This window comes from Myotis yumanensis, unplaced genomic scaffold, assembly GCF_028538775.1.
Source record: "Myotis yumanensis isolate MYYU_CA2020_CCGP unplaced genomic scaffold, mMyoYum1.0.hap1 SCAF_18, whole genome shotgun sequence".
Taxonomy (NCBI): Eukaryota; Metazoa; Chordata; class Mammalia; order Chiroptera; family Vespertilionidae; genus Myotis; species Myotis yumanensis.
The window spans coordinates 11,200,425-11,214,619 of NW_027223769.1; the positions used below are offsets into that span (position 1 = coordinate 11,200,425).

A 14,195-nucleotide genomic window follows, 5' to 3' on the forward strand; every position below is an offset into this window, starting at 1 on the left:
TGAGTTCCCCTGGTGGCCTCTCATCCCAGCACCTCAACAGGAGAAAGGAGCATCCTAATGACAGACAATGGCCCTCGCTGCTCGGTGGTTAAGGCACCCACTCGCTTCCAGGCCCCTAGTGGGGCCCCTGTGGAGAGATGGGAGAGTGCCCAAGAAGCCAAAGAATACACCAAACCTGGAGCTCTGGGAGCAGATATGAAAACCCTGTAGGTTTTTTCCCTGTTGAGTGCTTACTTGTCCAAAATGTATTCTCATTTTCACAACATCTAAGCTACACAGGTATGTATTCAACAAAATCAATTCCATCAAACTTTAAACTACAGACCTCTTCAGAGGGTGGAACACCAAGGATGGCCGGTGGGGCCTCCCGCACGCCCAGGATGAGGCTCTTTGCCATGTTTCCATGTGAAATCTCCCACAGCCAAGGACACTGATGAGCACATCCATGCATCACACTATCCATGGCCATAGGCCATGAGCACAAGAGGCCGAGTCCTACTGTCCTGACCTTTATGAACGTGCACAACCCAGAGCTTTGCAGAGAAGTTTCTTGCTTTAAGGGACTCTGGTAATGGATTTTAAGTAGACGATCGTGTTACATGGTATCTATTCATGCTCTAATTTCAGAGGAGTTGATACAGTAAAATTTCATCAAACAAATAACCTCTCCCCTAAGTGATTTAAGGGACTTTCTCCCCATACACCTGATGGACAAATCCAGCCAGTCATGATACTGAAATAAAGCAAGGCAGTTTGTAGAGGGGTATGAACCTGCCGCCCAGCAGCATGTCCTCATGGTCCACACAACCAGTGGGGAAGTGAGAAGCCCAGGAGTCCATGTATCATGTTTATAACCATCCATTCACCCATCTGTTCACTAACACTCTGACCCTCCGATGCTCTAGGGCCTAGAGTCTAGGCCCTGGGGACACACCGTGAACTGAAGGCAAACCTGTGCTCTTGGGGTGGACCTTCTAGGAGGAGAGAGATGATTCTATGGGCTTCAAGGCGGTAAGTGCTATGATAAATTGCAGAGGCAGGGCCAGGATGGGGCGGGGGCGCGGAGGATGGCTGCAGTGATGGTTAGAGTGGCCGGGGCCTTGCTGAATGATGCATGGGCAAAGACTTACAGAGAGGTGAGCAAACCGAGGGTAGGCAGAGTGCTGACTGAGGTGGGTGGGTGGAGTGTAAGGGCAGCAGGGCAGCCAGGGCAGCTGGAGCAAAATGATGGGGATGGGAGAGGAGAGAAGGGGACAAGGCCTGGCACAGCCAGGAGGAAGGCCAGCCATGCCTCCTTCTGCTTTTTTCCTTCTCATTCCTGGGTCTCTGTGTTTGGGGAAGAAACGGTCTCCTCGATTTTTGCTTTTTCCACTGCTGTGCCAGCCCAACACATCTTTGCCAGGCCTACTGGGCACTCATGTCGCTCCCGAAGCAGAACTAAGAAATGAGGACTCTGGCAATGCCCACTTGAGAAGTCCGTCAGTGACGGGCCGGGCTGCTAGGTTCCTGATCCGGGCTTTCTGGGGCTCCGAGTCAGGGTGGACCTGCTCTCCCTATGCTTCCAGGGATTCTGGAGACTCAGCGCTCCCTCCTTTGCCCCTATAATCAACCAGCACTGGAGTGTGGACAGACGGAACCCACAAGCACAGCTCTGGCTCCTGAGAAACCTCGGTGGAGCAGAGTGGGCTGTGCTGGGGGAGCAGCACACAGTAACTTACACAAAGAGGAGGCTTCCCCATCGCCCTTGGTCCGGGGGAGGTCCTCCAAGTGGATGGAGAATTAGGGGGTCTTGGAGAGCCCAAAGTACTGGCGCATTCTTATGCACAAGCCTCCCAGACAGTCAGGTGAAGCCTCCCCTGCCTGAGGTGAGCTTTTTCTCACATCGCCTGTTGCCATCCCCACCTGCCCTGATCAGTCAATCCTACTAAGCAGACAACAGCCTTGGGTGATGCCTGCTCCTCACCCCCATGCTTCCCTTCAGTGCAGCGATCCCTGGACTGGAGGGAGCAATGCTGAGAATCACAGACTTGGCAGGGCCCTCAGTCAGAGGCCCACAATGAAAGGGGGGTGGAGGAAGTGGCCTGACCCCTGGGCTAAGAGGCCCCAGGTAGGTCTTTATGCTTGAAGGCAAACAGCGCCTCAGCACAATGCCCTGAAGGGCATATTTAAGCTGCAGACTTTCTGTAAAACCATGTAAACCATTAAGAATCCTACAGCTGAAAAATAAAACACAAAAGGATGAAGGCAAGCTCAACGGTTGAAGGAGGGGAGGGAGGCCCAGAGCCCTGTCTGCCAGCCTCCACCCCAGAGCTGTGCCCAGGCTCTCAGGACAGGGTCCAAAAGGCTCCAGGGGAGCTGCCACAGGTCACAAGTGTCAAGCGGCAGGTCAGATCCCAGTCCTTTCCCCTTCAAAGCAGTGTCCTTCATGGCTATGCTCTGCTCAGTAGTGAGGGCTCCGCTCCCACTTCCTTCTCCACATGGCCACAACCACATGTCCCCTCCCCTGTGACCTCACAGCATGTTCGGAAGGAACAATGTGTGGAAAAGGGGACAATCGAGGAAACTAATAAAGAGCCCCAGCTGAACCATCTGCTGCAGAACTGCTGAAAGCCTATGAAATTGGCTCAAGAATGGCTCCAAATGTCCTCATCTCCAGGGATGTGGTACCTCATGTTGTAGAAGGGACTTTGCAGATGTGATTAAGCTAAGGATCTTGAGATGAGGAGGTGGCCCTGGTAGCTGGGTGGGCCCACTGTGATCAGAGGGTCCTTAAAAGAGAGGGAGAGGTGACCACAGAAGCAGAGACTGAAGTGACACACTCACAAGGCAAGGACTGTGGTGCCTCTAGAAACAGGAAGAGGCAAGAAGAGATTCTCCCCTGGAGCCTCCAGATGGAATCAATCCTGCTGGCCCCTTGATTTTAGCTCCGTCAGACTCATTTTGGACCACTGACTTCCAGACGGCAAGATGATAAACTTGGGCTGTTATAAACCCCCACATTGGGATCATTTGTTATGGGAGCAACAGAAAACTTGAACTGCTGGCAAAGTTTACACCAGAGGAAGGTGCCTGGTCCTCAGGTGCCCAATTTGGCCATGCTGAGAGCTTGTCCCCCACTTACCAGCTGGGCACTGAACTCCGGGAGCATCACACAGGTGGCTCCCACCCAGAGTGGACAGAGCAGCTTGTTGACCACGCCATGGACATGATGCAGGGGGAGGACATGAAGGATCACATCGTCTTTAGTCCACGCCCACTTGTGGACCAGCCCCGTCACCTGCAAGACAACAGCACAGCCTCAGACAGGAGGGAAGCCACTATGCAGGTGGAAGAACGCAGAGGGGGCTTCCCCAGCTGAGAGGAGAAGTGGGGAGAGAAAGCTCATTCTTTGTCACTGCATCCTTAATGGCATCTACCGGAGATGATAATGAAATGATGAGGGTCTGACTGAGGGTCTGTGGTTTACTTGGTTACCCGTGTTGAACAGTCACACAGTCAGGGGCTTTAGTCATTATGAAAGGGTCTCTGATTTGGTGCCCCAAGGCCTCTGCAAACATTTCTGGTGACTTTTTCCCAGGTGCTCAGAGTTGCACTCTTGGTGGCTCCCACCCGCCCCCACTCTGCGGCAGTCAGAGGTGCAATTTCAGCTCTGACAGGCCCTGGGACTTGGGGCCTCACCAGAGGCCAGTGTTGTATCCAGCTGCCCAACCTCTGATGGCTGTCTGAGCTCCCTGGCACTCCCAGCACCATCCTCAGCTCGGCCGTGAAGGAACCCAGAGCTGGGTGTTCCAGGCACATCCGCAGCTTTTACTGAGAAGCAGTGAGACTCGTCTATTTGAATCACCACTGAGCACACTGTCCTGCATACCTCATGACCTTTATGTGCAAACGCATGCGAGATCATCACTCCCCTTAGAAATACAAGTCAAGAGACGGCTCTGCAGGTGAGAAGGACACTCTTCTAGGAGGCATAGGTAACTTATCAATCGTGCTCCCTTGCAGCCAGCCTGGATCCAGCTTACCACTGACTTAGGGGACTGAGTTAGTCTAAACTCAATGGCACTGACCTCCTTCCTCCTGTGGTTTGAGCTTCTGTTTCATTTTATTTCTCCTACTGTATAATTGTCTTTATTGTGCATTGAAGAGTTTTTTGGAAGGAAGAAAGGTATAAATTACAGATAAGTAACATGGCTAGGGAGTTTTGCAAAGATGGTAACTAAGGCTACAGAACACAAAAATAACACATAAGAAATGGTGGTAGGATGGTGACAGCTATGAATGCCCTACAGAAAACTACAGGAACACCACACCATCCCCACCAGCCATGCCATAACTGTGTGTACAATTGCCTGACCCCTCCCAATAGTGGTGGCCCACACAAGCACTCACCACAGCTCTGATGTTGTGATGGGTGCTCAGGACACCCTTGGGCCTCCCCGTGGTCCCGCTGGTATAGATGATCATGGCACCCCGGTCTCTCCAGTCTCGTTCCGGCAACTCCCCCACCCCGTGCTCCTCAGCTGCCCCACTGTAGACTGCAGGTGGGAGAGGCAGGAGTGGGACCCCTAGCTTCCTGACCACTGGACTCAGGAGCTGCACGTACTCCTGGCCAGCCAGGACCACAGAGCTCCGGGAGTCGTGGATGAAGTACTCCAGGTCGGCCTGGGGGTGCTTCCTGAAGAGAGGGACGGCGATGCCGCCGCTCATCCATGAGGCCCATTGTGCAACCACGTAGGAGACGTCATTGGAGCACATGAAAGAGATCCTCTCCTCCTGCAGGTCCTGGCCGGCACACTCAAGGAGCCGGCAGATCTCCTGGGACAGGCGGAGGCTGCGACAGTAAAGGTCCTTGTACGTGTGAACGCCATGCTGGTCAATGAGGGCAACTCTGTCTCCAAAGGCCAGGGCACGGGTGAACACTGGGGCACTCTTGTCAGAGCGAGCTGCAAGGGCTACGTGCAGAGGGCGGCTTCCTCCATGTCTTATGGGAGCCAGCTGGCGGGAGGCCAGCGCACATACCAGGCGCTGGAAGGTCATCACCACGCGGGGTCGCACTGCTGCATCGACAAACATCAACTTGGCTTCCCTGGGGCAGGGCTGGAAGAGGAAGAGAGAGCACCACATGTTATTGTGCCTGACCCCGTCCTAACTCACCCAAAGAAGATTTAAAATGCCCAACCAGACCAAGTTGGCCTAACTTTCCATCAAAGGTGACATCCTAAGTAGGAAACACTGACTCTCACAATACACTACCTTTGGAATTTAAATAGCCAACATTTAATCTCATTAGTTTAAAGGTTTCAAAAATACACAAGATTTGAAAACAATGAGCTACACTAGGCAAAACTGAGGAGAAGCACATAGAATCCAATGCACTTGTGGGGAAGAGGAAAAATTCCCCTTTCCCTCCCCTGGCTCTTTTGCTAGACTGATAATTCAACCAACAAGAGATTGAAAAGGGAAAATCAAATTTAATTTCATGTGCATGGGAGCCCCACATGCATGAGAAAGTCAGAGACCCCACCTATAGAAGAGGTTCAAAGAGAGAAAGGGGAAATAGGTACAGAGGACAGTCTGAGCTAGGGATGAGGTAAGGCTGCTGGGGGCTTCAGAGGAGGGGAAGGTCACCGCAGGAGGATAGGAAGAGCAGAGGGTCAGTAATTAGAAGTCTGCCCTGTCATATAGGCAGGTCAAGAAACGCTATCTCTGAAAATCCCTTCTTATGGGCGATTAGGAAATTAAAGTCCTTTAGATAGTTAAGGGGGAGAGGGGCAGAAGTTTTTCTTGAGCCCACAGGGTCTGAGTTGCCTTTAGCTCAAAATAATCCATGTACCAATTGATGAGGCACATCTTGGGGTAGCTCATTCTGAACTCCCACATAGTTAAGGTAAATTCTGAATAATGGTTTTTAAAAATCTGAGCCTGGGAAAAAAGACTAGCTAAGAGGGATAAGTACCAAGGGCCACTAAGCAAATGTCCTCTCCATCAGCAGACGAGGTCAGAGGACTCCAAGCATCCCCACACAGACTCAGGGCTTGATTCTGCTCTCAAATGCTTCCTCAGCGGTGAACATTTAGGAACTTGGTGATGAGCAAGGTCTTAAATAAAGCTCACGTGTCTGAAGACTGTTTTTTTTTTTTTTTTAGCTGAAACGTAATTCTTCCCTCTCCCCCAAAACATAACTACTAAAAAATGACCAAAATGGTCAGCAAGAAGTGAGAACTCGATGGAAGGGGCTGTGATCAGCTGACTTACAACTAGAATTCTCTGGGGTCGGAGAGAAAAGAGACCTGGGAAGGGTCCTAGTCAGTCCAAAGCGCCTGCCTCCAAGAGCCTGTCTCACTCGGCTCGCCTTCTGACACTTCCCCGAAGCGGCAGTCCCGTGAGTGGGCTTTCCAATTGCTTCTGCATTGATGGCAGTTATAACCCAAGTTTAGCTCAGTTCAAGAGGTCAGGAGCCCACCCGCTGCCCTAGACGCCTTACTACCAGTGTAATTGAAAATGGGTCATTCCCAGTGCCAGTGCAGCCTATTAAGGTTAATAACCATTTGCCCTGGTTTGAAAGCCCCAATTTCACAGCTCCTTCAGGAGTCACTCCTCCCATTATAGCCTCTGGAGCTAAGAAGGGTCTCTGTTCCGCCCTTGCAAGCACCTTCTGGCCTCTGCTCCCCTCTCAGCTTTAACTGTGGCTCTGGGTCAGAGCAGCACCCGGGATAGGGAGCTGAGGCGTGGACTAGCTGAGTTTTTCCTGAAGGGTGGGGCAGGCACAGGAAACCCCGAGGGTGCTCTGAATGCCAGGGGCTGGCATGGTGCCTTCCAATGGCCATCCAGTAACACTGTAGAATAAAAGCTGTACATCTCACCCCCCCTTCCGACAGGCCCTGAAAATCTAGGAAGGTCAGGAATCACGCAGCAGGTGGCTCTGCCCAGCAGGAGGTGCCCAGGCTGTCCCAAGGCTGGCACAGCCTCCCTCAGAGTTCTCTCTGCGGTCCTCCACACCCTGCCCACACAGTGCTGCTTGGAGGGATCTGTTTCTTCTGTGCTCAGCACGTTCTTCCTGACAAAGCCACACTTTTCTCTCTCTGTCATTAACTTGCTACCCAGGGAAAAGGAATGTGCCATTGTTTGTTATATGTATGTACAAAACAGTTTTGTTCTCTGTTCTTAATTTAAAAAACAGATTCTACACAATCTATAATAATAAAAGGGTAATATGCTAATTAGATTGGACATCCTTCCGGACTTCAATCCAAACGAAGCCCGGGACAGAGGGAAGCTCGGGTTCCGGGTGCCAGAGGGAAGCTGGTGCCGGCAGCAGGGGGAAGGAAGGCCTACTCTTGCACAAATTTCATGCATCAGACCTCTAGTACTTTATAATTACCCAACAAAATAAACTCCACAACAATAAAAATGGCTGAGCCAAGTTATGCTTTGTACTGACACCCTCAGTATGTGAAATGGCCTGTGCCTATCAGCCTCCTTGGCTGGCTTCTCCAGCAGCCAGGGGCTCCTGGTAAGATAGTCTCCCAGCCTGAGCAGGTGGGAGGAACTCCACACCTCAGAGACACCCCTCACTGCCCAGAGGGACTTCATGCAGAGGCCTCTCAGCTCTGGCTGACTGCTCTCAGGTTCTGTGCAAATATTCCTTAAGGCTTCAGGACCTTTAACAAAGTTCAGTTCCAAATACACTTGCCCATACTGTTTCCAGATTAAAGAGGCCATTTATTAAAACCCAGAGAGTGGCCCGAGCCGGTTTGGTTCAGTGCTTAGACGTAGTGGTTCTCAACCTTCTGGCCCTTTAAATACAGTTCCTCATGTTGTGACCCAACCATAAAATTATTTTCGTTGCTACTTCATAACTGTAATGTTGCTACTGTTATGAATCATAATGTAAATATCTGATATGCAGGATGGTCTTAGGTAACCCCTGTGAAAGGGTCATTCGACCGCCAAAGGGGTCGCGAGCCACAGGTTGAGAACCGCTGGCTTAGAGCATCGGCTTGAGGAGTGAAGGGTCACAGGTTCAATTCTGGTCAAGGGCATGTACCTGAGTTGCAGGCTCCATCCTCAGCCCCAGTTAGGGCTCGTGCAACCAATTGATGCGTCTCATATCCATGTTTCTCTCTATCTCTCCCCCTCCCTTCCACTCTCTCTAAAAATCAACTGAAAGAATATCCTTGGGTGAGGATTAACAAACAAAAACAGAAAGGAAAAGCCAGAGAGTGCCCTAGGACTTCTCTGTACTCTGCCCTCCACACAAGGTTCAGAGGCGGGCTCACATCTAGTTTTATACCCTGGATTTCTGTTACTATAAAGAAACCTCACATATTTTCAGAAAACAGCTAGGCTTGACCAGAGACAACAAGAAGTGTGATAAACATGCGAGACATGCCAGTTTCAGAAAGAAAGCCAGCGAAAAGCAAATCAGGGCAGCTTTAACATGTTATCTTTTCTCACTTCTAGAAAACTCATCTCTATTTGCATGGGTAGAGGGGGACTAAAACCAAGAGAATCTACAAACCGAACAGACACCTCCCATCTCTGCCTCATTCCCCTGGGGCACTAGGAGCTTCCCTAGACTGGGGGAGGGGGAAGTCAGTTTGAGATGGAAAACAGGGCTGACCCCCCCCCCCCGCCCCTCCCCCCGGCCTGGGGCATAGGTTAAGGCTGTAAATGCGCTGTGGGCAGTCACAGCAACAACTCCAAGGGAAAATAATAGGCCTGAAGCAGTGATCCAAACCCAGACTTGGCTGATCCCACGTGTGTGTCATACCCTAAGTGGTGAGAAGCCTGTGATGGAGGAGTGTCCGTGATGGGGAGTGCACTGAAAGAGGACATCATGTATTAACTCAACAGTGTCTCACCTGCAGGGCTGTCCTAGTCTAGGTGACGCCCATGGCATAACTCATCCATCCCAAAGGGCACTTCCCAATCACTTAAAAATGAGACATGAAAATAGAAAATGTGGGTCCTGTATTCCGTGGTTGTACTTAAAAACGTATCCTAAGAAAATATTCAGAGATGAACATGAAGATGCACACATGGGATGTTCACGGCAGTGTTATGTATAATATTGAAAAACTGGAACTGAACCAAGTGGTCCAGAAGAGGGCTGAGGAAATCAGGGCATATGCACGTGGGGCGTTGGGGCCACAGCCCCACTGTGGGTGGGACAAGCTATCTGGGAGAGGCTCCCCCAATACTGCCAAGGGAAAAAGGATGGTCAGAGCTGAAAAGAAGATTCAAAGTAAACACCCAGATGGTCACAAGGTTACAGGGCTACAGGTGACTTTTGTTTTCTTCTTAGTGCTTCTCAATTTTCTCCAATTTTTCTATAATTAGCATGTATGACTTTTGTAATCAGACTTTAAAAGTCTACTAAATGTCATTGCTTCAACTTCAGCATTTTTTTTAATTTTATACAAAAAAGAAATAAAAAATGTGCTCTGGATGGTGGATCTACAGGGTGTTTGCAACTGTCTATATAGCTCTTTAATTTCTCAAAATAATAGAGGTAAATAAAACGAGATTAACAGCATTCTTCTTTTTTCTTTTTAATCCTCACCCAAGGATGTTTTTTATTGACTTTAGAGAAAGAGGAAAAGAAAGAGAAACATCGATCAGTTGCCTCCCAAACACACCCTAACCTGGATTGGAACCCACAACCTAGGTATGTGCCCTGACCAGGCATCAAACCTGCAACCTACGTGGTGTACGAAACGACACTAGAACCAACTGAGCCATCTGGCCTGGGCAACAGCATTCTTCTTTCAATTAAAGCTACTGGTTCATAAAAGGTCTATGCAGACAATTAAAAAGTTTTGACAAAAGCAGTTCAAATTCATGGTTTGCTAATGCTGAGCACTAATTAGGCCACACATCTGTGGCAGTAAGAGACCTGGATGCCCCCCACCCTGCATCACCTGCCTTCAAATCTCTTGAGTGTCTGGGAGGTGGCAATACCTAGTTGGGTTCTGCATGGGGACAGGCATGAGCCAGGCAGACACAGTCCTGGCCTCTAAGCAGAGTGCTCCTGCAGGCAGGCCCTCCTAGGAGGAGCAATATAGCTAAAGCTCAGGATGAGAAGGAGCCAGCAAGCAAACAGGCAGAGGAGACTTAGGTGGCCAATTGTACTTGTGGTCGGATCTGGGTGTTTGTGGAGCAGATGCTGACAAGTGACCCTGCCAGGTGCTCCCCATGAGCCTCACAACAAAAAGATTTAATTTTAATTTGGGTAAATATTGCCAGAGTAGCCTCCAGAGAGGTTGCACTAATTTATTCTGTCACCACCCTTTAAAAACAGCTTTTATGTCCCTCAGGTATGGGACCCTGAAACACTCCATCATAATTCTTTCAATACAGAGCTAAAATCTTCAAAGTCATGGGGGTCGGGGACTGCTCTGAACAAGCAAAAAAATACATCGGTTCAGGGAAGATGTCTGTGTCCTGAACACTCCAGGTCCAGACCTTTCTGGACCCTAGGAAGAGAGCCCCACCTTACAACCACAGGCCTCCTTTAGTCATGAGGCTCTCCACCCCTGGAGGCACAGCTACCCCCAAGTAAATGCAAGTTGGCCATGGGTTTTTTGTTTCAATGAACAAACTTCATAAAACTGCTCTTAGTACCCTAACCAACCTTAGACAGCCGTGCACGGATGTGAAAGAACAGAAACCTGCATTCTGGTGAGCCAGGACGGCCTTCTCCCAGAGGACTTGTTCTTAGGTTCCTCTGGGAGGCAGGAGCCCATCCAGAGACCCAGCAGAGACCACTGGGTGTTCTAACCATCCAGATTCTTAAGTCAGACCACTGGGGCACATGGACTTCTCAGAACCCTCCCTCAACACCAGGAAGTTCACATCTTCTGGTTAAGAGGTCAGATTTCAGAATCAACACAGACACAGACTGGAACATCCTCCTTTCTCCCTAGTTTTCTTTATCTGTCTAAGCCTTCAATGCCCCATCTATAGATAGACTAATAACAAGACCTGCACAGAGTTCTGTGAGAATGGCCTGGCACACACCAAGGGGTGAGCAAGTGGCTGCACCATCCTCACCATGGAGCTGCTTGAAAAGAATTACCTGATAAGAATGATACTTGCATTCAAATGAAGGTGGCTAGTTTCAAAATGAATGAAATGGCACCTGACTGATTAACACCACCCCAACCTCTCACCCCTCTGACCCTGAGTTTAAAGCAGAGCCCAGCACTTCCTGTTGTCTGCTGCCTGATGAAGGTGAACTTCACTCTCTCTGTGGTGGAGGACATTTGCTTCAACACAATGCCTGCGGTTTCGGGGAGGTTGTTTTCAATGTTGTTTTTAAGTCACAGACATTCACATTGCATTCATGAGTACTACATTCAAATACAAAAAACCAAAAGGGAAAAACACACTTAAACCACCATCCATATTAGCAAGTAAAAGTACTATTTTTAAAAGGCCACCTGGAGGCAGGAAGCCTGCTATCCCAGGCCCACAGTTCAATCCACCAATTCAGTCTGCCCTGAAGACGGGTTCTGGGATATGGGGTGAGAGCAACGAAGCCTCATTTTGCAACAATCACAGCAGAGACTATGGAAAGATCACTAGACGGGCATGTTTCGGCGCAGGAACCTCCTCGGGCCCCCTGAAACCCACGGGGAATGCCTGTGCTCCTCCGCCCAGCTTTGTCGCCCCTTGATCAGTCTATGCCTAACCCCAACCACAAACATCTGCCCTCCTGAGGGAATCAACCACTTCCCAAACAGGCGATTCCTGTTCCCACATCGTAAGTTCTCCCCACTCCCCTTTTGGGCAAACTCCTATTCATCCTTCAAAGCCCGGCTCAACATCACCTCCTTTTTAAGGTCTCCCCTCTCTCCGGAAAGCTGCCTGCTCACAAGGCCTTCAAAACACCTGGCACTTACATATTGCTATGTTTGTTCAGAGATACACCTGCTCGAGGCAGGCCCACTGAAAACAGAAGTGGATTTTAGATATAACATATCAAGCTTTCCTCTAACAATGGCTAAACGTGGACTCCACTAACTCCAACATCCTTCCGGGACCACTGCCTGGGAGGGACCCGGCCCGCGAGCACCCCGCGAAGGGCAGAGTCCCTCCACGTGACAGGCACCTGCGGTCAAGCAGAGGACAGTCTGCCGGGTCGCAGGAGGAAGGGGAGGGGCGGGAACGCGGAGCCAGTAGCCCGAGCGGCCGCGGGCCGGCGGATGTTCGTGGGTCTGGGGGGACAAGAGGACACGGCGCGGCGGGCGGCGGGGCAAGGGCGGCGGCGCAGCGGGCTCTACCTCTGCCAGCGCGGTTTCCCGCTCCTCCTCCTCCCGCCGGGTCGGAACCGGAACCGCAGCTGCTCGCGCACCCCACGTCCGGTGCCCAAGCGCATCCCTCCGGCGCGGCACGGCGCCGCGGCGGCGGGTTCCGGCTGCGAACGTTCCCCCCGGTCCCCTGTGCGCTCTGAGGGAGACCTGGGGAGCGGGAGGTATTTCCTTTGAAACTCACTTAATTTATTATCCCGACTGGATAGCACGGCTCTAGACCAAAGCGTCTCAAAATTAGAACTTACAGCGGGTCGATGAAGACGCATCTTGGCCCCCAGCCCTCCCTGTGATTGGAGAGCCTGCATGTCAGCTGGCCCCGTGGGTTTGAAAAGGACTTGGAACCTGGATCCTGATGTTTTAACTTCAGGTACAGCAAAAGAAAACGTTTACAGCCAGACACAAAAGTCCATTCAGTTTGCTGAACTGTGTGTGTTTTTTCTTCTCTAAAATAAAAATAACACTTTGACGGCTTTGTTGTAAAAACAATTAACACAAATTATCTGTAGAATCACGTACATACAGTTTGTAGCACGTATATTTTCTCTGTGTCCCTCTTCTTCCCTGGTGATTGTTGAAGAGGCAGCTGACCTGTCCTTGGCGAGCCCCCCGAGATTCGTCAGGAGCCTGAGGATGGTTTTGTTGGGAGAAAAAAAACAAACCTGGATCACAGGGAAGGTTGTGGCATTGAACATGGATCCAAACTTGAACTTGTGGGATCCTGGCTGCCACACCACTAGGTGTCTTGGAGAAGAAATGAGTGTGATTCTCTGTTATAAATCAGCAAGATGCTCTAAGAAAGAACATTCCAGCAACATAAAGAACCTCTTGTAGGTTAAGAATGCAATACCCCATGTAAAGAAGGGATGAAACATCTAGAAACAGAACAAAAGGACTAAGATGGGAAACAGGATAAGAAAGAAAAACAAATGGGTCTGTCCAGGTCTGTAGTTTTAGGAAGGAAAAGCAGAGAAGACAGAGGGGAGGAAATCATTAAACAAATTTAAGAAAATTAGCAGAACCAAGGGGCATGAGCTTTTGGGTTGAGGGCCGCAGAGTGCCTTGTGCAGTGAGGAAAAGTGGGCCCATAGCAACTGAGCAAATAGCACTGGGATATTTCAGAACACGGGGTTATTGAAGATCCTAAACCGTACACCCAACATCTCACTTGGACGTCCAAAAGAGTCCAACACCTGACGTGGCTCCACCTGAACTCAGGATCTTCCCTATTATGGTCTTACTAGAGGCCCAGTGCACAGATTCGTGCACTGGTGGTTCCTCAGCCTGGCCTGTGCCCTCTCACAATCTGGGACCCCTTGGTGGATGTAGTAGTGCGTGAAGCAGCAGGCAGCCAGGGAGGAGCCTGAGCCTGGTTTGGGTGCCTGCCGCCGCAGCAGCTTAGTAGCGCTGCCACAGCTGTGCTCGCCAGCCATGAGCCCCGTGTCTGGTGCCCATTGGTCAGCTGAGTGGCGCTCCCGCTGTGGGAGCACACCGACCACCAGGGGGAAGCTCCTGTGTTGAGCATCTTCCCCCTTGTGGTCAGTGCATGTCATAGCAACTGGTCTACCGCTCGTTCGGTCGTTCAGTCGTTCAGTCGCTTTGGCTTTTATATATATAGATGGTCTGAGTATTTGTGTCTCCTTAAATTCATATGTTGAAATCTACCCCCCAATGTGATGGTATTAGGAGGAGCTTAAGTCATGAGGGCACAGCTGCTATGAAGGGGATGAGTGCCCTTATAAAAGAGACCCCAGAGCTCCCTTGTTCCCTCTGCCATGTGAGGAGGACATGGAGAAAAGATGGCCATCTAGGAAGAAGGGGCTCTCACCAGACACTGAATCTGCTAGCGCCTGGATCTTGGACTTCCAGCCTCCAGAACTG

At 50.4% G+C, this 14,195-nt stretch overlaps 1 protein-coding gene across 2 annotated transcripts in view; it reads right to left on the reverse strand.

Moving 5' to 3' along the window:
• ACSF3 (acyl-CoA synthetase family member 3) overlaps positions 1–12,332 on the reverse strand; it is a 75,606-nt gene extending 63,274 nt beyond the window's left edge. The window contains exons 1-3 of one of the 2 annotated variants that reach the window (XM_070398330.1): positions 12,288–12,332; positions 5,020–5,097; positions 3,122–3,277 (exon numbers count right to left, since the gene is read on the reverse strand). In XM_070398330.1, coding sequence (XP_070254431.1) covers positions 3,122–3,277; positions 5,020–5,073 — 210 coding nt within the window. In that variant the 5' untranslated portion in view covers positions 5,074–5,097; positions 12,288–12,332. Of the gene's footprint in view, positions 1–3,121; positions 3,278–4,389; positions 5,098–12,287 lie in introns of both variants that reach the window. The other variant, XM_070398329.1, reaches the window with a different exon arrangement.
• Between the last annotated feature and the right edge of the window lie 1,863 nt (positions 12,333–14,195).